General features: G+C 35.0%; 1 protein-coding gene and 1 long non-coding RNA gene across 5 annotated transcripts in view; one reads left to right on the top strand and one right to left on the bottom strand.

Annotated features, from left to right (window-relative positions):
- Nucleotides 1–56: 56 nt before the first annotated feature.
- On the top strand, nt 57–15,402 carry LOC133254154 (uncharacterized). The gene is made up of 5 exons (XR_009738584.1): nt 57–144; nt 7,252–7,346; nt 10,320–10,364; nt 12,975–13,801; nt 13,928–15,402. It is a non-coding gene; the product is annotated as an uncharacterized LOC133254154 (long non-coding RNA).
- PCMT1 (protein-L-isoaspartate (D-aspartate) O-methyltransferase) overlaps nt 770–23,913 on the bottom strand; it is a 43,145-nt gene continuing 20,001 nt past the window's right edge. The window contains exons 4-9 of one of the 4 annotated variants that reach the window (XM_061428275.1): nt 19,519–19,623; nt 17,550–17,670; nt 15,396–15,481; nt 10,959–11,128; nt 3,126–3,270; nt 770–1,575 (exon numbers count right to left, since the gene is read on the bottom strand). In XM_061428275.1, coding sequence (XP_061284259.1) covers nt 1,570–1,575; nt 3,126–3,270; nt 10,959–11,128; nt 15,396–15,481; nt 17,550–17,670; nt 19,519–19,623 — 633 coding nt within the window. In that variant the 3' untranslated portion in view covers nt 770–1,569. Of the gene's footprint in view, nt 1,576–3,125; nt 3,271–10,911; nt 11,129–15,395; nt 15,482–17,549; nt 17,671–19,518; nt 19,624–23,913 lie in introns of those variants that run through there. The other 3 variants (XM_061428276.1, XM_061428277.1, XM_061428278.1) reach the window with 3 other exon arrangements.

Genomic DNA, 23,913 nt, shown 5'->3' with positions numbered 1-23,913 from the left:
AGAGTTCACGGCCTGAGTCCCCAGAAGCAACACTATCCACAGCAAACTGAAGCCAGCAATGAACTCACAAGTTTGGTCATCAACTAATGCAAGTTTCCTGTGCCTAAGACACTGACTGCCCAAGAGGAGACACTCGTCAAAGATGTATGTACAATTTTTAAAAGCTATTTTCAAAGAAGTGATATGTTAGACTTTAACTTAAGAGGTGGAGGAAAGTTGCCTCAGCACCTCACTAAGGCTCTGCCTGCCAGAATCATACACACTTGCACACAACAGAGGGAAGGGCTTTGTTGGGAGGGCCAGTTCTGATAACTTCTAGAGCGTGTATTTAAGATTTAGAGCCATTTAAAAAACTAAGATCCTGCTGTAAAAGAGAAGATCACAACATTTAAGCAAGATCCCAACGTGTTACTGACTTAAACTCATTTTACAGTCGTTATATTAATAAATCTATTTGTAGGTCATAGATGGGTTTCGGTAAATTTATCCTTAACCTGCTCTTTCTTGACATCAGGTCAGTTCATTCATTCATTCAGCACATATGGTACATCTATAAGAGGCCCTGTGTTAGGCAAAGAAAAATAATAAATGAGGTGAAGTTCTTGTCCCCAAGAAACCGTTACATTCCTCAAATGTGCAGTTAGATTAAAGCTCTTAACTTACTCAGATCTCACAAAATGGAGCATCAGAGAAACAATGTTTTCTCTGTGACCTTAGCATTCTGTACCTGGTGGACATATGGTTCTTCTATATTCAAACACCACCAATGCCTCTTTCACTTTTAACTTTATTTGGCAAAGCAGCACTGCATAAACTGTTCAGTAACTAGGACACAGCTTACACAGCATGTTAAATCCATATACATTATGAGCAGCAAGTTAGAAACAAAAAACAATACTAAGCTACAAGTCTCCTATTATTTTTAAAGAGAAAAAGGAAGAACTATGTCAGTTATGTCCAATCTGAACAGCCGAGTGTTTTAGGGGACATCACCTGCCATTTCCTTAAGTTTTAATATTTACAAATGCTTAGTTTTAAGGTAACAAAGCAGCTGATTGTATCTACAACATGCTATTCTATGACACCACATCAAAAGCTTTAAAAAGGAAGCTCATCTCTATTTTCTTAGTAGCATCTAACATACACCCAAAAACCAAGAATCTTAACTTGTGAATGGTGGTGTTATCTGATGCACAAAAGCAGTCCGATAAATTAACATCAGAAAAGAATTAAGTGCCTAAGAAAAGAAAAGTCACTCCTCAAAATCAATTCACAAACCATGTTTTCCATTTTGCAGAACCCCTTCTTTTAATATTTAAAGGAAAACGTGGGCATGTTAAAGTAATAATACACAAATTTATATTCTGCATCCTTCTTCTTTCCAATCTGGCTTCTATGCCTCTCTGAAGAATTAGAAACCCCACAAATCCACACATTTTCATGCTGAAAATAGTGTAAGAAAGTTCAAAACAAGCTGTGATGCTGTTGATTTTCAAAAGCTTTGAAGACTGAGATGAGCAATCCACTGTAATATTATTATACTGGTCAAGGTGATGTTGCTTTTACAGTTCATCCCTGGGGGAGAAAGAGAGGAATATATAAGTAGGAGTTACATATGATAAACTTGGCTTTCTAACAGTTTAGATAGAACTAATAAATCAGTAAAAATATACCGATCCCCAAGCAATATATTACATTAAAAAAAAAAAAACCTAAGCAAATGATTCAGGTCAAAGCAAAAATGGAAATCAGCCATTTCAAACATCGTTCATGCTACTCCAGAATGAAGAATGAAAACTGAAGGGCCTTAATTCTTTATTTTTTTAATTCAAAAGTAATTTTCTTCCTTCATGACCAAAAATTCAGAGAAATGATAACTTTTAGATCCAGGATCTTGCTAATACTATTTATTGTACAATAATAACTTAAGTATTTAGAGTTCAGATAAGTCTTTATATTCACAAAACTGGACAAAAATTTAGTCTTTTGTTTAGAGTATCTGTTGAGTATATTGTTGAGCAATCACTGAGTGGGTCAATCTCAAACCAAACTCTGTGAGAAAAAGCATCATCTGTAGGTATAATATACCTGTCAGCTGATTTCATAAGGCAGCTTTATCAGCTCTAAGAGAAACCATTTGCTCAGCCAGCTGCAGCACTGTACCAGCAACTGCCAGTGAGAGGAAGGCAGGAATAAAAATGCAGTCTAAAGCAAACTGTATGGTATATAAACTATACCTCAATAAAGCTGCTAAAAGTAAAAAAATAAAGCTACCAGAAAAGCTTCTTATTTGAGGATAATCTGAGTAACAAGCAACACTGTTAAATACTCAAGTACTTTAGGGGTAAAGAAGTAGGATGTTTGCAATTAAATATCAAATGATCCAGGGGAAAAAAATGTTATGTGTGTGTGTGTGTGTGTGTGTGTGTATATAGAAAGAGGGAAAGAAAAGGAATGTGGAAAGTGTTAATTAATAATTGTTAACTCTGGATGAAGAGATTCAGGAGCTCTTTGCACAATTCTTGCAACTTGTCTGTAATAAATTTTTTTTTTTAAGTTTTTAAAAAGCTGTTAAATAAATTTGAAGGAAAGATAAATAAAGAGCTAAAATTTCCCAGGTATGTGGTGAATTAAGGGATTTTTGGACAATATGGTATTTTCTATAAAATATGAAATTTATAAATTGTGCAAGAAAATATTTTAAAAATGACTTCTCCCATAAGTTGTCTTTGTCATACAACACTGGATTGTCTGTCAAATGATAAGTTACCAGTTCTGGCTCCTCTTAATATATTCTTCCAAATAATATAAGTACTATAATTCTCATGAAACAGCTTTTAATGAAATTCATGCAAGCATTAAAATACTTAATCTTCAAAGAGTTTACTTGCAAAATGCTCTATTCATAAATTTACTCGTGCTTTTAAAAATATGAATTAAAGATACTATTTTTTTAAATCATTTTACCACATTTTACAGTTGCAAAGTACTAAGGATTTTGTCAATAAATATCTTTATTGCCCAACAATATAGTACATTTCTAAATATCCTCTCCATTTAAAAATTTTTTTGAAAAGGGAAAAGGATTAAAAACTCTCAACAAACTGGGTATAGAGGGAACGTACCTCAACATAATAAAGGCCACATATGACAAGCTCACAGCTAACATCATTTCTCAATGGTGAAAAACTGAAAGCTTTTCCTCTAAAATCAGGAACAAGACAAGGATGCCCACTCTCGCCACTTTTATTCAACATAGTACTGGAAATCCTAGCCAGAGCAATTAGGCAAGAAAAAGAAATAAAAGGCATCAAAATCGGAAAGAAAGACGTAAAACTGTCTCTTTTTGCAGATGATAACTAAAATTAGTTGTTTCTATATACTAATAATAAACTATCAAAAGAAAAATTAAGAAAACAATCTCATTTACAATTATAGCAAAAAGGATAAAATATCTGGAAGTAAATTTAACCAAAGAGGTGAGAGTTGTACACTGAAAACTACAGAATGTTAATGAAAGATACTGAAGATGACACAAATAAATGTAAATATATTTCATACCCATGAACTGGAAGAGTTAATAGTTAAAATATCCATACTACCCAAAGTAATCTACTGAGTCAATAAAATCCCTATCAAAATTTCAATGACATTCTTCACATAAATAGAACAATCCTAAAATGTGTACAGGGCCACAAGAGACTCCAAATAGCCAAAGCAATCTTTAGAAAGAACAATAAGACTGGAGGTATCACACTTCCTGATGTCCAACTATATTACAAAGCCAAAGTAATCAAAACAGTATGGTAGTCAGCATAAAAACAGACATAGAGACCAATGGAACAGAGTAAAAAGCCCAGAAGTAAACTCATGCATATATGGTCAATTAATTAGGAGCCAAGAATATATGATGTAGAAAGAACAGTCTCTTCAATAAGTGGTGTTGGGAAAACTGGACAGCCACATGAAAACAGAATGAAACTGGACCTCTATCCTAACACCACATCCCCCCAAATCAAAATGGGTTAAAGACTTGAATGTAAGACCTAAACTTATTGTGGTGATCATTTTGCAACATACCAAATCACTATGTTGTACACCTAAAACTACTATAATGCTATATGTCAATTATATCTCAATAAAACTGGTGAAAAAAAATCATACCATTAAAAAATATTTAATGATGAAAGACAATGTTGATGATATTTTATTAAATAAAGAGAGATTATAAAATAAAACTATGATCTCAGGAATACAAAAGAAATGTATATACTTCTATGGATATATAGAAAAGAAGAAAAAATCTAAAATGTTAACAAGAGGTTATCTCTAGATTCTGGGATTATGGATGACTTTTATTCTTTTCTGTTTGTTTTTTTCCTATTTTTAAATGCATGTACATTACTTTGATAGGAATATTACTGCGGAAAACAAATAGAAGGCAAGGATATTAACAGTATCCCCCCCGCCCCCACCCAAACACACAAAAAAAGGAAAAGAAATTGAGTTTACAGATCTGAATTATAACATTTAAGTTGTTAAGGAAAACCAAAAATTTGCTGCCATGGCATGTAACCCTGTCACATCCTAAGACTTCAAAATCTATTAACCTTCTTAATTTTTCCTAATATTTAAAATTCTACATAACCATATTTTTAATCTGACTTACATGCATAGATCATTTAAAATAAAAAATAGTATGTATTAAATTTCTACAAAGGCTTTTTAAAACTGCTGCTGCTGCTGCTGGTAAGTCACTTCAGTCGTGTCCAACTCTGTGTGACCCCATAGATGGCAGCCCTATATATGTGCTAATATTAATTAGATTCAGTTCAGTTGCTCACTCGTGTCTGACCCTTTGTGACCCCATGGACTGCAGCATGTCAGGCTTCTCTGTCCATCACCAACTCCTGGAGCTTGCTCAAACTCATATCCATCAAGTCAATGATGTCATCCAACCATCTCATCCTTGTTGTCCCCTTCTCCTCCCACATTCAGTCTTTCCCAGCATCAGGGTCTTTTCCAATGAGTCAGTTCTTTGCATCAGGTGGTCAAAGTATTGGAGCTTCAGCTTCAGCATCAGTCCTTCCAATGAATATTCATGACTGATTTCCTTTAGGATGGACTGGTTGGATCTCCTTCAAGAGTCTTTTCCAACACCACAGTTCAAAACCATCAATTCTTCAGTGCTCAGCTTTCTTTATGGTCCAACTCTCATATCTATACGTGACTACTGGAAAAACCATAACTTTGACTAGATGGACCTTTGTTGGCAAAGTAATGTCTCTGCTTTTTAATATGCTGTCTAGGTTGGTCATTGCTTTTCTTGCAAGGAGCAAGTGTCTTTTAATTTCATGGCTGCAGTCAACATCTACAGTGATTTTGGGGCCTCCCAAAAATAGAGTCTGTCACTGTTTCCATTGTTTTCCCATCTATTTGCCATGGAGTGATGGGACCAGATGCCATGATCTTAGTTTTCTGAATATTGAGTTTTAAGTCAGCTTTTTCACTCTCCTCTTTCATCAAGAAGCTCTTTAGTGCTTCTTCACTTTCTGCCATAAAGGGTGGTGTCATCTGCATATTTGAGGTTATTGATATTTCTCCTGGAAATCTTGATTCCAGCTTGTGCTTCATCCAGCCCAGCATTTCGCATGATGTACTCTACATATAAGTTTAGTAAGCAGGGTGACAATATACAGCCTTGACATACTCCTTTCCCAATTTGGAACCAGTCTGCTGTTCCTTGTCTGGTTCTAACTGTTGCTTCCTGACCTGCATACAGATTTCTCAGGAGGCAGGTCAGGTGGTCTGGTATTCCCTTCTCTTGAAGAATTTTTCAGTTTGTTGTGATCCACAGTCAAAGGATTTGGTGTAGTCAATAAAGCAGAAATAGAAGTTTTTCTGGAACTCTCTTGCTTTTTTGATGATCCAACGGATACTGGCAATTTGATTTCTGGTTCTTCTGCCTTTTCTAAATCCAGCTTGAACATCTGGAAGTTGACGGTTCACAAACTGCTGAAGCCTGGCTTGGAGAATTTTGAGCATTATTTTGCTAGCATGTGAGATGAGTCCAATTGTGCGGTAGTTTGAACATTCTTTGGCATTGTCTTTCTTTGAAATTGGAATGAAAACTGACCTTTTCCAGTCCTGTGGCCACTGCTGAGTTTTCCAAATTTGCTGGCATACTGAGTGCAGCACTTTCACAGAATCATCTTTTAGGATTTGAAATAGCTCAACTGGAATTCCATTACCTCCACTAGTTTTGTTCTTAGTGATGCTTCCTAAGGCCCACTTGATTTCGTATTTAGATTAACATTAGCTTATTTAGATTGTTTATATTATTTAGTTTAATATTAATTGGATTAATAACTATATATAACATATTACTTTATTGTAAAATAAATAATTATACACATAATTATTAGGCTAATAACTCTAAGACACTAATATTTAGTATTTTATATTCTTTATCAATAACAACTGAAAATACATACTGTCAGGAAATAACAATCAAAATCTATGAATGTTTTCTAATTCATGGGCTTTCTGAGGTAATACAAGCTTTGTACAATTAACTTTGTGCAAAGCATTATGAAAAAATAAAAAGAATTCCAAAAGTAACAATATATTCTTGCCTTTAAGAATGTAAAGCTTATCATAATGCTGTGTAACACAGGTAAAGAAATTAAAAAGGGACAGTATAGAACAATTTGGAACACAGGATCAATTGGATACACTAGGACCTATACCCTCAATCCTAGAAATGCCCAGTCAGCTCATAACATCCTTTTCATGCATACATGGCACTTTAAGAAGACATCAGTAGACAAAGTACTTATGGAACAAGAACCCTGAAACATTCCTCTGTTTCACAAAACAGAGATGGACTTATTCCATCGACCCTTGTGGCTATTAAAAACAAAAATAAAACTTACCAGAAGATTAACAAAACGTTCATTTCTAGGTATATAAAATAAACATGTATGTATAAAATATAAATAAATATTTGTATTTAGTTAGTTGCAACCAACTAATGCAACTATTACCTATCTATAGTCTTGAGCATAATACCACAGATTCTAGGTCTACAGCCTATCTATCTGGCATTCTCTCTCCTTTTATTAATCCATCAGAATTGCAAGGAATATTTTTCCAAGTATAAGGGGACAAAAGTCTACATTCAAGTTTCTGGGTTTATCTGACATGAGAATTCAGCATGCCCACTAAGTCCTTTTTTTTCCCCCCATCTAGTTTCTAGCACACCTTTCCAGCAATGATTGGATCTCACTATCAAAGAGCACTCTCCCTAGCTCTGGATGCCTCAATTAGAGAAGGATGAAAAGCAGGTGAGAAACCAGGGAATAGTTGTAAGAAAGCACTGGGATGAGTCTTTAATCCTGAAGAAAAAAAAATCATCTAGCCTGACAAGAAACTGACTTAGGAAGCTTTTTACATAATTCCCATGTGAGATGAGAAAATATAAGTGACTTTTTAATCACATTCTATCCTTACCACCACTGCTTTAATTTAGCCCACCGTCACTGCACCCCTGATTTGCTATAGGTATCTTCTATCTCTGGCTATAGCTTTATCCCTTTCCAATCTACTCTCTACCCTACAACCAAAATTATCTTTCTGAAATGGAATTCTGATCCCTTCACTGCCTGGCTTGAACAATTGCTCCCTACCACCCTCAAGCCAGATTCAACACACTGCACTCTAACTGCCTGTTTGTCTTGTTTTTTGATTTTTTGGATCCTCTACCTGACGTAAGTTCCACTAGAATGGTCAGTTTCAAATTCACAGCTGTGTATTCCTGGCCCTGCAGCAATGCCCACGTAGTGGGCACACACACACTTGTTGAATTAATGATGTATTAGAAGGTCATCACACTGAAGATATTTAACAAATTTAACAGAATTGCCAAAGAAAAGTATTAGAAGTTGCTTTTTCAAAGGCAATTTAAAACAGATGCATTTTTTTCCCCTGTCAAGGACAGTTTAAGTATAGATTAGCCTGATGGCAGTAGAAACAAGACATATAAACACTTAGACGCCCTCTCAAATCTCTTCCATACCTAAATTTAAAAAGCAGCAGAGATATCTGCTCTATGGGAGGAAAGGGGAAGGAAGGAGGTGGTGAAAGCTGACTTCAGACTACATCTGGCCGAGAACCTCTTCCTCTCTGACTTAAAGTTAAGTCGGTCTGCTGTGATGCCCTGGTAGAGAGAAGAGGGCAGTGGGAGAGAACTGAGGCGATTCCTACATGTGGGAGCAGCTGCTTCGCTCTCTAGCTACAGCTCCCGTCAGAGACCCCCCGCTCCCCACCCTGTCCCTGCTGTCAGTGGGTTCCAGTAAAACTGTTTCCTCACCTTTAGGTCTAGAGTGGTAACAGCTTCCTACTATCACCTTGGGAATCCCTGGTCCCTGGCTATGTCACATCCTTTATAGTTCCTGTAACTTTTCCCATATTTCTTTGAATAGTCCCTTCATTAAAATCACTTCAAAATCCTAGCTAAGCACACTCGGACCTTGACTAACAATTTATGAACACAAAAATGAATAGCAGATGAATGGTCCCTTAAGATGTTAAGTTAACCATTGATGCTTTACTCTTTCAAAACATTCTATTTTCTAATAATTTCAGCACACATTTTTTTAACATCAGTTTTTTTTTTCCAATTTCATTTCTAGATTCTGTTTTATATTCTTTAAACTTCATGATTTACAACTAAGTAACTGATTATCTATGTAATTAGAACTATATCTTTGGATGTAGGAAAATGCGTTTGAAAAGATAGTAAATTTGCAAAAGAAAAAATTAGAAAATCCTCTTAGTACAACTGGAGAAAAGTTTTCTATGTGCATATATGTAAAATTGCTCAGCATTTTAAAAAGTTGGAAGGCCAAAAGGAAAACCAATATATATATATATTTAAATATTTGGTAAATGACTGAACAATTGTCCATAGATTTAAAAATTATTCTAAGTTGAATACAAATAGTTTAGTCTTATCAGGGGTAAAATACAGGTAAGTGGAAGCCTGAAGCTTATATAATTGGGTAAGTGGGTGGGGGGGAGCTGCTTTATGAAGGGAAAAAAAAAAAGTCAACTAAAAACAAGACTATGTATATAAAATTTGGTATAAGGCCATGAATGGCCCAAAGCAAGTGAGGGCCCAGAAACTTAAGTTTCATTACCTTCAAGCTAAATCTACTTCTGTTTATAAAAACAAAACTCGTTTTATATATATCTGGTTATAAAAACAAAAAGCACTCTTACCTGATACCATATTTCAGTAATTTCAGTGATATGTTTGCCCTATTTATAGAGCAGCAATCGTAATATTTTGTAATTAAATAACCATACTAGAAGCAAAGTGAAGGAAGTTTGTAACTATATCTGATTCTAATTGACAAGACTGCTAGCTTTTAAAAAACTTTAACCTGGCTGTGCTCCAGGTTAGAATTCAAAGAAAACAGCTATAACTACATTGTGAAGTGAAAGTCGCTCAGTCGTGTCCAACTGTTTAAGACCCCATGGACTGACTATACATGTAATTCTCCATGCCAGAATACTGGAGTGGGTAGCCTTTCCCTTCTCCAGGGATGGAACCCAGGTTTCCTGCATTGCAGGTGGATTCTTTACCAGCTGAGCCACAAGGGAAGTCCTTAACTTTATTAATAACTACATTAGGTGAAGAATTAAAATGCACTTCCTAATAAGGATCAACAGAAATGGCCAGTCAGAATTAATCAAAAGTAAAACTCAGTTTTGAACAAACAGAGTTAGATTCATTACCACTTTTGCTGTTAAACATTCATTAAAAAGGTATCTTTCCTCTTCCCAGAAAACAAAATTGAGAGGTCTGTGAAGCCTGGTGTGTTGCAGTTCAAGGGGTCACAAAGAGTCAGACACTACTGAGCGACTAAACAATGACAACATTAAATCTATAATCGCCATTTTACTTATTAAGAAATCATCTTAAAATAAGTACCTCTTGTCAAGTAAAAACAGATTCTAAAACAAGGAAACAGTAAGACCTTTCTTATTTTGCCAGTTAATTTCAAGTAGTCTTAGCTAATGTCTTACTTATGGATTTCACTCCCTCCCCCTGGAGAGAGTGGGCAGGGAAGAAGGAAGAGAAAAAACAGAGAAAGCTTGGCTTCAAAGGGAATATCCAATGATGCTGAGACACAGAAACAAAAGTGGGCGTTACATGAGCCATGCTGTGCTGAAGATATGCCACATGCTGTTGGCCCTTTGGGTGGGTGTGTGAGACCTGGGCACTCACTCACAGAACCCTCTTCCCTCCCCAGGAACTTAGAGGAGCTCAACAACTGGCCAGTCTGTTGTATAAAATGGTAAGCTTCTTCCTTACTGTGGTTCTGAAATAACAGCAGGATATAAAATAGGCACAGGTTGTCAGGCATCTATGAACCTGATTGAAAGAGAGAAGTCAAGTTCAGAGCGACAGTGTCCTCTCTGGCATTGACACCTTCGAAAACTGGGACAAGAGTATCTTTTCCCTTCTTTCTCTTCACAACAATGCTATAATAGAAGATGAACTAGGGCAGGAAATGATCCCTTCTCTTCAGATGAAAGCCTTCATTTCCATGACCATATAGTAGATATAAAAATTAGTTGTCAGTATAGAAACAGAGTGGCTGATAATAAAGTAACTTTACAAAGCGTGACTGACAGCCTCTTGAAAAAGAAAAACACCTTTGTGCCAACCAAGTCTCACCCCCTTTCCCAAAGATGAATTAAATCAAAAGAAGGACAGACCATGCAAAACTTTTCTACATTTTTAATGTAGTGAATTTCTGATGTTAAAATGGAGTAGCATAAAGGTGACAACCAAAAAAGCGGCTCTTGCAGTCTTATCTCTTAAAATCCACACCCTTTCACCTTGCATGTGTGGAAGAAGAAAGAGCAGAAGAGAAAATCACTTCCACCTGCACCACTGCTTTTCTTTATCTGTTAAAGGCACGTATATCACTCCCATCAGAGGTTTCATTTTGACACTGCCATCTTGCAGCTTGTCATACTGCTCCAACATCTGGTTTCCACCTGCAGGACCAACTGGCAATATCAATCTTCCACCAGGCTTTAACTGGTCTATTAGCTAAAAGAAACAGAAAAGGACACACACACCAGGTTATAGATTTTATATTAATAGTCATTTTACATCACTATACACAACTTTCAGTGTCCATGGGCAGAAAGCAGAAATGTACCTTATTTAGTACATCTACTCTTCCACTGTTAAACTTGTTACTTAATTACTCACACACTCATTTACTACTGACCTCCTCTACTACAGTACAAATTCTCTGATGACGGGGACTGTGTCTTATTCATCTTTGTGCCCTTAGCCTCAAACATAGTACCTAGTATAACTGCAAAGCTCAAAATGTTTGAGTTGAACCACATAATGTGGACTATCCTCTTGAGAAGACCAAAGGCAAAGCAGAAAATTTCAATTCTTGTATGCCTGTTTTCAATCTTTGTAGTTTGGAGGGGAAGAAGGGACGTGTAGAAAATCAGCAAGGAATCCCTATCCTATCTAAGAATTTAAGGCATCACTGAACCAGAGATAAGGGAACTCTGGTTTTACGACTGAATTTAGGATCACAGGAAGCATGACATGATAAAGGAAGGTAGGGCTGGAGTCCCTGCAGCATTAGAAAGAGGACGTCCCTATCAAAGAACCAAAATTGCTCAGTTACAGCCCCTCTGGTTAGAAAATTTTTAAGTCACATGTTACAACGTGAATGCAGCCTGAAAGATGACCATCAATCAAAAACAGTAAGGAAAAAACCTTCCCAGAGAAGGGAGTCCTTAATTAAAATTTTGGTTGTCAGCAAGTCTACCTTATTTTTTCCAATTCCTCTAAATGTCAAGATTTTCAATGAAAAAATAGACTTCTTTCCTCTCCCTCAATCTTGCTCCTTTAATCCATTAATTTTAAAACCTTTTAGCTGTCTTTTTTTATAGTGCTTACTTCTAAAGCATGCCATTTATTTATTTTTAACCGAAATATAATTGACATATAAACATTGTGTTGGTTTTAGGTGTACAACATAATGATCTGATATATGTATATAATATAAAATGATTACTACAATAAACTTAATTAACATCTATTATCACACATAATTACAATTCTTTTCTTGTGATGAAAACTTTTAAGGTTTACTCTTAGCAACTTTTAATTATATAATATAGTATTATTAACTATAGTTAATATAGTCAATAATTAACATAGTATTAACTATAGTCACCATGCTGAATAACATTTCCTTTTCTACTTCAAATTATATGCCAGATGAGGACTAAGCTCTCATACATAAACAGTTGTCCCTCAGTATCCAAGGGGGACTGGTCCCAGGACTTTATCTCTGATACCAAAATCCACAGACATTCAAGTTCCTTATAGACAATGGTGTAGTATTTGCATATAACCTACATATCCCATATACTTTAAATTATCTCTAGACTTATTATATTTAAAACAAGGCAAATACCATCTAAACAGTTGCCAGGTACAACTTCAAACTGCAATGAAAAATTCAAGTTCTGTGCTTTTTGGAACTTTCTGGAAATTTTCTTCTGAATATTCTCAATCTGTGATTGGTTGAATCCTTGAATGTGGAACCCTTGGATACAGAGGGCCAGCTGCATTCTGCTTCTTTCCCCTAATCCAACCAAGATCATCATATTTTATGAAAACCATTTTCTGTTATGACTGTGTAAACATAATTTGCAGCTGAGCCAAGAGGTACTCAGTTACTGTTTCCTTTCTTGTAGAATAGTTGTTTTCTCTGCAGTTAAAAACTGAAGCTTTTTCTTTTTTTTTCACTCACTTAATTTTCTTTGTGTTTCTTCCAACAGCTTCTTAATGAAATTTTTATACAGTCAAATCTATTTATAAGCACGTTCCTTTCTCTCCCTCTCTTTTTTTCTTGTAGGCTCCCTTCTGGTTCTTTTCCTCCTCTGCTTTAAATCTGGACTGGTTACTCTCCAGGCCTGCTGCATAGCTGTCACACCGGGACTTCCCTTTGTAACAATACGGGCAACTCTGACCATCTCTCTCCTGAACGAGGTGTCCTACCTTCCTAGACGCCATGGCTGCTGCTTTCTGGTTTCTCTCACTGTCTCTCTACTCGCTCATTTTTTGATGACATTTAAAGCAATTCCTCCAGAAGTATTCTGTGAAACAGTATGTGGAATACTTTTTAAAGAAATTGAGATTTGCAAATCTAAAATTATCTTTCTTCTATGTATTTAGTGGTATGTGCAGTACAGGATTCAAGATTGGAAACTGGAAATCATTTTCAGTTCAGAATTGTGATGCTTTGCCTCTGACTTGTTCATTCTAATGCTGCTTATCTACAGATTGATGCCTGTCTGATTACTGACCCTTAATGAACGATCCATTTTGTTTTTCTGGAAACTTTTCGAATATTCTCTTTATAATATTCTGAAATTTCATGGTGATATTGTGGGTCCCCCACCTCTTTTTTAAATTCATTATACTAGGTACTCAATAGATGTTTTTAAACTACAGAATCATGTCTTTCAGTTCCTGGAAATTTTCTTAGGGCTTCAGGCTAATTGTTCCTCATAAAGAATTTCAAGCAGCAGCTCCTTTTTTCAGGCCACAACGTCATCTCTGGTTTCCAAGATCCTGATGCCTCCAGTTTCTAAGCTTTTGCTTAGTTCTGCAAAACAAGCGGCCTCTGCACTGATACTCCCCTCTGCAGTCTCTTTGGTTCAGCTTCCTCCACCCTTCCAGGTCAGTTATTACTCTATCTGCTTTTCTGTCTTCATACACTGTAGCGTTCAGGACTGTTAAATATAATCTCCTAGATAACTGAATATAGAGTTTCATATTTCTTGTTTCTGTTTCTTGTTTTTCTAGCTGTTATGAAGTGGTATCCAAAGGAGGCATAAACATCTTGACTCTATTCTCTTAAAACTGGAAAGCCCCTCCAGCATGTCTATCTTCAAATTTAATCAGATGTAAAGAGCCACCCTCCAAATAATACTCCACCTGCTACTACAAATGTTCAAATTCATACCAAGCTAAAGCCAGAAGTGCCCATCAAGATCATCTTAGGATCTTAGTAAGGAAGATGAGTCCTATCCCCAAGAATCTTTCATTTAAACACATTTCTATTTTAGATTTTAATTGTTCCTCCTAGGTTGCCAATATTTTCAAAAAAGAAAAAAGTTTTAAGAAGTTAAAAAAAACCTACTGATCATGTGTTCATATATGAAAATTCATTATTTACTTATGACTGGTACAACTTTCTACATCATGTTAATACTTCTGTTAAAAACTACTAGTTTGGTCTTTTTTTAAAAATACATAACAGGGCCAGAGAGAACAGTTCATTTTCCTAAAGTCATTCAGCCAATGAGTAACAAGTCAGTAATCAGAACAAATCTCCAAACTTTCAGCTCCTTATAACTGTGTAAACACACACAAAACTACTTCCAGGTTGGGGAGTTAATGAGACTGGGCAAAAGAGAGTCAATTTTAGCCCTTTGTCATCTAGTTAAGAACTATGTAAGAATCACATGTAATAGCAATCTAAGCCAAGGATTATTTGGGCTGACATAAGTTTATCAGAGTCTTACTGAAATGAAAACTCAATTTTGTACTTAAATATTTCCTTGACTATGTAATATATACTACTAGAATATCCTATCTTCTCATTGCAACTATGAAAATTAAGATTTCTTTCTTCCTACTATTCTTTAAGATTCAGTTCAAATTTTATTCCTGTATGAAATCTCCTTCACTATTCTATACAACATACTCCCCTTCCTCTGAACTCCTCCTACAAGGCGTATTTTCTTTTCCCTTCAATATCTATCATATGCTGATGATATGCTATCAAATCATTCATTTCCCTGATACATGTGCAATAGATCTCTTCTAGTAAGGTCAGTGAGGATAAGATGTATGACAAATACTTCCTGGTATTACCCATGAACCTAACATAGTCTTGCACATAACACACCACGTGATTACCAGGTCATGAACTCCAAGGGGATTTTCCCAATTTTACTAGTGTACTCGTTCTTAGTTGAATCAAATACTGCTTGAAATAAGACAGTCACGAGCCACGGCTTAGTCATCTTCATGTCATTTATACAACTGTTTGTATATGAAAAAAACTGCCTACTAACTAATTAAAATACACAGCTAATTAAAATTAAAATTCAAGTTACAAATTGAGCATAATTATCAGCCAAGAAAAAAAAAAGGACACAATGTAACATAGATGGTATTTTCAACATCAATAGAAGTCATTTCCTATAAATGTTTAAGAGCTTTAGTTGAATAAAGTACACAAACAGAAAAAAAAAAAACAACTCACTGCCTGGGGCACAACTGGGGCTGCAGCTCCTACGTGAATAGCATCATAAGGGGCTTCTGAGGCATATCCCATTCGTCCATCCCCCACTGAAAGAGAAAAGTGCTTTAAACACCTGTTCTGACAGAATTACCCAGTGTGAAGAATTACAGGAGGTTTAAAACAGAGAAAGGACAGATCTTTTTAAAATCACTTAACTAAGTGATGCTGGGACAATGGATAATTCAAAGAAAAAATAGATACTTGGACCCCCACACCTCATGAATACACAAAAATGAACGTCAAAAAGATCAAAGGTCTAAATGTAAAAAGTTAAAATGGCAGTATGTCCGAGAAAGAATTCAAGGATGTATCTTCATGATTTAAGAGTACCTTAAACAGGATATAAAAAACACTACAAGAAATGGGTAAGTCTGACTATATTAAAATTAAGAATTTCTAATTATCAAAAAGAACAGTATGAGAGTAAAAAGACATATCAGAGTGGGAGATTTACAGTATGTATAAATAGACAAAAGGTTAGTGTATAAAAGTCCTACAAATCAAAGAAAAATATAACTCAATATCTGAATAGAAATTTCACAAAAGAGGAAATCCAAATGGCCAAACATATGAAAAAGTGTTCAACTTCACTGATTAATATTAAAATACAAAATTAAAACCACAGAGATACTACCATACACTAAGTGGGTAAGAGAAAAATTTAGTAATCCCAAGTATCGGGATTGTGATGTGAAGCAATAGGAACCTTGATATACTATTGATGGGAATGTAAGTTGGTTCAGTCACTTCAAAAAACAGCTTTTGCAGTATCTATGGTCACTCTATGAACCTGTAATAATACACCTACAGAAATAAGTGTTTGTATGAGTGTATATCAGCATCTGGACTTACGTACATTGTGAATATGCAGCACTGTGAATATCTCTAAATCAGAAACAACCCAAAATATCCATCTACAGTAGCATTAATAAAAAAAAATTTGGTAATGTTGCTACAATTGACTGCTATACAGCAATAAAAATTAACTATCATGCAAAAAGAAGGATGAATCTTACAAACCTAACAATGAATGAAAAGTCATTCATCATAGAATATGTACTGTATGATTCCATTTAGCTAACATTCAAGATATTGAACATCATCTATGGAACTGCAATTAGGTAGTAAATGCCTAAAAGTAATGTTACTAGTTACCACTAGGGAAAAGGGAAGTAGTTATGGTGAGGGAACAGAAAGCAGAGGACTTTCAAGGTACTGATAATGTCCCATTTCTTGATCAGTGTGGTGATTAAACAGGTGCTTGTTAAGCTTCACATTTATATTTTCTGCATATTTTGAGGTCTGTTATTTCTCTCAATATAAAACATACTCACATGGAAGTGTGTCCACAAATACCACTGAATGGAAAAAAGCAAACAAAAGAACAATATGTAGAGTATAAGTCAATCTAAACACTGTGTGCTGCTGCTGCTAAGTCTCTTCAGTCGTGTCCGACTCTGTGCGACCCGAGACGGCAGCCCACCAGGCTCCCCCATCCCTGGGATTCTCCAGGCAAGAACACTGGAGTGGGTTGCCATTTCCTTCTCCAGTGCATGAAAGTGAAAAGTGAAAGTGAAGCTACTCAGTCGTGTTCAACTCCTAGCCACCCCATGGACTGCAGCCTACCAGGCTCCTCCATCCATGGGATTCTTCAGGCAAGAGTACTGGAGTGGGGTGCCATTGCCTTCTCCAAAAAAACTGTGTGTGTGTGTGTGTGTGTGTGTGTGTACAATTTATTCATACACATTTTTATATGTCTGAAAAACATGAGGAAAAAGAGAGGCTTTCTTTATCTTACATACCTCTGTGTACCGTTTACATTTTCTATATTCAACACTGATTACTTTGATGTTACTTCTTTAAAAAGTAATGAAGAAAGAACTCAACATGACATTTTCTGAAATGGTTAATAGTCATGTCACCCCTGGTCAAGGTAGAACCAGTGTAACATTTTAGAGTAATTTATTTTCTTGCTTAGTACTTAAAAGTGATTGTTAAAAAAAAAAAAAAAAGCAGCAGCAATAATTAGCTCTGAATATTATGTCACTTGCATGGGATTTTTATGAAAATAAAAATTCTCCAGAGAGGAAATTTTCAAAGTTTTCTGATACTTACCAACCAGTTGCACCCTCCCTGAAGACAAAAGCATTGGATCATCCTTTCTGACATTATTTATTGAGTCATCTACTAGCTCTTTAATGTGGTCAATTCCTATGACTTTCCCACTAGGTCCAACCTGGAAGTGAGAATAATTCAATAATTCATTGGTCTTAGTTTTTCTAAGGTGTCAATAAAATATTTCTTTATCCAAAGTTATATTTAGTAATGAGAAATCAGGACAAATACACAGTTTAAGTCTCTAATTTGATTGTTAAATACTCAGTCTATTATAGATTATTTGACAATAACTTTCTCAGCCATAACCCTAAATGAATAATGATACTTCAGTAATTATAAAACTAGAATTTTAAAAATTTACAATACTAAGAAAAATGGTATCTTTCTTCCTTCAGTTTCTAATTTTTATACCCAGAATCCTGAAATGGGACTTAGCTACCAATATTAAATGGTAGTTATTAGTGCAACCACTTTTTATTTAAATTCCATTGAAAGTGTGACTTTAAATATTACAGATACATAAAAAATTTTATAGGAATTTCTATACCTGATTCTACTGCCACATGTGGGAAATATAAAAATAAGTAAAAATATTAAAAGACCCTAAACATAAATATTAACTGTAGAATGAAATTAACACAATAAAGACTCTGAAGTCAGACTATCTGGGTTTACATCTAAATTTCTTACTTACAACTATATAACCTTGACAAGTTATTCTATCAATCAGGTTCCTCAGCTGTAAAGTGAGGAGGAAGCGGGTACATACCCCATAAATGACATGAGGAACTAATAAGAGAATACATGAAGAGTATTGTGAACACTGACCAGCACATGGTAAACATGTGAAAAACATTAATTAGTATCATTTTCAAAAAGATAACTGAGAAATAAAATGACTTTTAAAAAAATGATAATGCCTCTGAAAACGTAAACAGTCAAATACAGAAAACAAGCCATTAATTAAACACCATTTCTAGTATTTAATTACATCCCATTAGTTAGGGTTGCTGCTGCTGAGTCACTTCAGTTGTGTCCAATTCTGTGCGACCCCATAGACAGCAGCCCAAGTCAAACAACTGAAAAGGAATATCTGAATTCTTATTGTGTGCCTGGCACTGTTCTGGAGGCTTAGGATACATCAATGAAAAAAACTCAGAAAAAATTCCCACCACTCTGGAGCTTACATTCTAATAGTCTGCCAATTATATATTGACAGCAAATTAAATGGATTCTAGTCAAAAAGGATCCATAAATGCTACCTTAACTAGACCATAACCTTCCAAGCTGGACTCCAGGTATAAGATTTTTCTTAATCAACTTGACTTGATTATCTGAGCACAGATAAACTTTTACTCCAAGGTGCCTGAGTGGGCCTCCAGACTCAAACTCCGAATAGTCATTATCAGATAAGCCTCTGATGATGAAATTTGAAGTATAATAAAATAAAATAAAAATGCATTCATTTTTCTTAATGTAAAAAGAGTTCTCCCTCAATCCTAATAAACCTATTGTTTGGATATCAGGCTGGTTCTGCCAAATGAAAACTTACAAGAATGAAGTCTGGGAGCTCTTGGTTGCCACTGTGTGATCACAAGAGAAAAGCATATCTGAGAATACAGAGAACTTGTGGAGGAGAGCCAAGTCAAACCAAGAACCAGAGAGAAACTCACTGTCCATAACAACTTGAGATCTTTCTCTGAATCCAGCCATACAAGAAGCCAGAAAGACCTCTAGACTTTTCCATGATATAACCAAATAATTCCCTTCTAGTTCTGCCAGAGTTCAACTGAATGTTCTGTCACCACCACAACAAAAAGAAATCCTAGGTGACACATATTCTAACTGCTATCTCAACAGAATTTAAAAAGAAAGAAAACTCTCAAAAACTGCTAGTGAAAAAAATACATGGCCAAATCATATAATATGCTTCTGTTGGGGCCAGAATAGTAAATAAAGCTCTTACCATACGTGCAAAACATGCAGTAAGGATTCCACTTCCAGATCCTACATCAAGAGCTTTAGCTCCTTCATTCAACTGATCAAATAGAAGTTCTAGTGCATATGCATGCTGCCAAAAGAAAACAAAGCAAGTATTCATTTTTCTTCCCAAGATTCTATAAAGTATATATACCATGGCATATGAATAAAGCTGCAAACTTCTCAACAATTTTTCCACTACTGTCATCTACCAAAACAATGAAAACATAACATATTACATACTTACACCTACAGAGGAATTATGTAAGAACATCCTAGTTTGATTAAAATTCTTGTGCTTAAAGTGTTTCCATAATTTTAGATCTCCAGTATGTGAATATTTAAAATTTAACAATTTCAAAGTAAAAAGCTATAAAAAGATTTACAGTGAAAGGTTTCCATTCCACCCCTCTCCCCAACCAGTCTCACTCCCTAAAGGCAACCAATGTTACCAGTTTCTACTGACTCCTTTCAAACATATTCACTTTATGCGTATGTAAGCAAATATGTATGTATTTATAAATATATCTTAAAGGAGTGTATGTTTGTATGAATGTATTATAAGAACAAATATGCCTAATGAGAGACACTTAAGTTAGCTTCAATCTTCCATAACAAATAGATAAATATTCTTAAAAGGTATTAATATGCCATAAGATAATAATCTTTTTAATAATCTTGTAAAGTATATCTATGGGATAAATAGCTAGAGGTAGAAGTAAGGGGGCCAAAGGATACGTATGTTTATGTTTACAGTATAAATTACATATCAAATAAAGTCATTGGTTAAGGTTTGGATCAAACCAAGAAATAAAGACTTCTCTATTCCATCCTCTTTATGAACTTACATTTTAGTACTTTTCCAAAATATGAGGTTAGAATTAATAAATGGTATCTCAAAAGCTGTCTTTAAATGCCTGGTATGTTCACTACTAAAAATCATTGATCTAGTAGCAATAAGCACATTCACTATAAGATCTTGGTTGATAAAAATACACATCCATGAATCCATAGTGACAGTAAGTAAATATATCCCTTTACACATATATAAACGGAGGATAGGGAGAAACTGTTCCCAAATGTTCCAAATATAGATGAAATATTGAACTTAGAAAACTGCCATTTGGCAACCAGTTCAGTAATAACTGATTAAGTCAAAAATCACAAATGGATGCTGAAACTAGTATATTATCACTTGATGAGCAAATACTCTCAAAGTGTTTGCCCAAGACACATTAATTACAAAAGGGAAAAATAATAACTTTACAATGGAGTTAGAAGTTTCTTAGTGGAGAACCTTGACTGACACTACCTCAATCAGATGATTAATGTTAGTATCACCAAAAATGGGACACTCTGACATTACATAACATCTGCAATATTTCAGGCAAAAATGTATAACATATCTAACCAGGAAGAAAAATCAGACCAACCTAAATTGAGAGGCAATCTATAAAATAACTGGCCTGTATTCATAAACATTTTCAATACTATAAAAGAAAAAAACTAAGGCGCTATTCCAGATTAAAAAGACATGGCAATTGAATGAAACTCCTGATCTGCAACCTTCTTTTTCTTTAAAAGACATTATTAGAACAACTGATAACATCTAAATGAGGTCTGTAAATTAGCTAACAGTGTTGTATCAATGTTAATTTCCTGATTTTGACAACTGTAGTATGGTTATTTAGGTGAACGTTCTATTTTTAAAGATAAAGAGCATTCTGTTTGCAAATTACGCCTACAGAGTTCATAAAAAAATATATATATTTCATATACATATATATCTTCCTCCCCCCATATAAATAGGGGGAGGGAGAGAGAAGGAGAGAGAGAATAAATGATAAATCAAATGTAGTACAATGCTAACACTTTATCTGGGAATTATTTGTACTATTCTTAGAATATTTCTGTAAGTCTGAAATTATGTCAAAATTAAAAAAAAAATTTTTTTTAATCATCAGATATAGGTACCATTCAAAATGGAGGACAGAATAGAAACTCCCTAACTTAGCTGATAAAAGCCAGAATACTGATTACCTAGAGGATGGAGGTTGACTAGGAAAAGAAGCCTTTCTGACTGAGGGAGCCTTCTGGAGTGCAGGAAATGACCTGGTAGTGGTTACACATATGTAGACACGTAAACATTCATCAAGCTGTACACTTAAGATGTGTGCACTGTGCAAAAGTGAAAGTGAAGTCGCTCAGTCGTGTCCAACTCTTTGCAACCCCATGGACTGTAGGCTACTCTATTCATGGAATTTTCCATGCAAGGATACTGGAGTGGGTTGCCATTTCCTTCTCCAGGAGATCTTCCCGACCCTGGGATCGAATCCGGGTCTCCCACACTACAGGCAGACTCTTTACTGTCTGAGCCACTTTTGGGTTTCTGCAATTTAATAAAAAAAAAAAACTTTGAAAATATTATTTACTCCAATCACTAAAAGTGGGTGGTACAAACATTTATGTACCTCCTAATGTGATGAACAGAAGAACCATTAGGAAATTTTCTTGAAAAGAAAAAAAAGGAAAAAGTTAAATATGGCTAAGAATCATTTAATGAATATGGGAACTTCTATAGGATAAATGAACAAATTTTGTCAATAAATAAATGGCATTTTCAAAAGGGAGACTATTAAAATGAAAAGAGACTTTAAAAGATTAAAAAGGTGTAACATAAGCCTCTTGTTTGGATCCTGATTTAAGCAAATCAACTATAAAAGAATTTTTTGAAACAGCTGGTAAAGTTTGAACATGGACTAGGTATAAGATAATACTAAAGAACATTGTTAGGCATGATATGGTATTGTAGTTGTGCTTTTAATCCTTCCGATTTATACGATTTACGGGTAAAATGATATTATGTTTGAGACAGCTTTAAAATATTTCAGTAAAAGAGAAATAACTATATAAAACAAGATTAGCACATTGTTGGTAATTAATGGAGTTGGGTGACTGGCTACATGAGGGTTCATTATATTATCCTATTTGCATGTGTGGTGTTGGAAATTTTCCATATTAAAAATTCTTTAAAAGACATTGAGGCTATCTTTTCCCACAATTAACACAAAAAGTGGAAAAGGCTATTAGTAGATGCAGCCTCATACAATTTGAGGATTTTGAAACCGTGTTCCAGAAAGTAATTAAGGTTCTGCAAAACCTATTTAGGAGCAACACGCAAATGTAGACCTGTGGCTACTGTGTTTGGGAAAAGAGTTATAGTAAACTGATTTTTTCCATTTTTCATATAGATTCTTTTGCAAAGAGCTTCTTGCCTAATGAGTGAAAACCACTATGAAAGAGTCCTGGATTAAATGTTCAAAGTATTGCTATAAAGGATATCATAAGGACAATTGGAAAAACTTACAGGGAGTTTGAAGATTAAATGGGAGTTAACGTGTCAATGTTCATGTCCTGGTTTTGATGGCTAGCTATATTGTAGTTGTATAGGAGAATGTCCTTTATAGGAAATATACTACATCCTGAAGTATTCAAGAGTGATGGAGCATCATTTCAGCAACATATGTTCAAATGGAGTAAAGAAAGAAAGGTTCTTGATAATATACTTGCAACTCTGTAAGTTTTGAGACTTTCAAAAATTTCAAAAATCTCACTAACCTTATCTTTCTTTGATGTTTCAAAAAGATAGAGTGGGATACTATCTTTGAATTACCATTATGTACATCAACCAGTGGAACAAGGAAGTGTTAATTAATGAGGTTTCTATGAGACACACTGGTATAACTTTTACTGAAGAAACTACTAGAAACATTTTATTTAGTCAAAGCTATTGTTTTTAGATAAGAGGCTTAGCAGGAAGAATGGAATCTCTAATTAAGAGAAAGTTTGTGAACTTTCTTCAGGATGTCTGTAACTTTTATCAGATATTTTGAAACAATCAGTATCCCCTGCAAGTTTAATAAACCCATTAATAAGATAACAAGTGTCATATTTGGCTGAAATAATCAAAGAAACAAAATAACTCCTGTAACAGCTGGACTTCCCTGAGTCCAAAAATGAAAGGACTAGGAAGGATTGAAGGTGCCAATCCCTAATTTATAGGCAGTACTATCCCAACTTAACACCAAAAGAAACTCAGAAATTTTTTTTCAGTACTAGGTTTGCATAAAATTTGTTTTTTTAAAAGAGAGTATGCTAAGCTATTATTAAAATCCTGCTGCTGCTGCTGCTAAGTTGCTTCAGTCGTGTCCGACTCTGTGCGACCCCATGGACAGCAGCCCACCAGGCTCCCGCATCCCTGGGATTCTCCAGGCAAGAACACTGGAGTGGGTTGCCATTTCCTTCTCCAATCCATGAAAGTGAAAAGTGAAAGTGAAGTCACTCAGTCGTGTCCGACTCTTCACAACCCCATGGACTGCAG

The sequence above is a fragment of the Bos javanicus genome, chromosome 9, assembly GCF_032452875.1.
Source record: "Bos javanicus breed banteng chromosome 9, ARS-OSU_banteng_1.0, whole genome shotgun sequence".
Lineage (NCBI taxonomy): Eukaryota > Metazoa > Chordata > Mammalia > Artiodactyla > Bovidae > Bos > Bos javanicus.
This window is presented reverse-complemented; position numbering and strand designations above follow the sequence as displayed.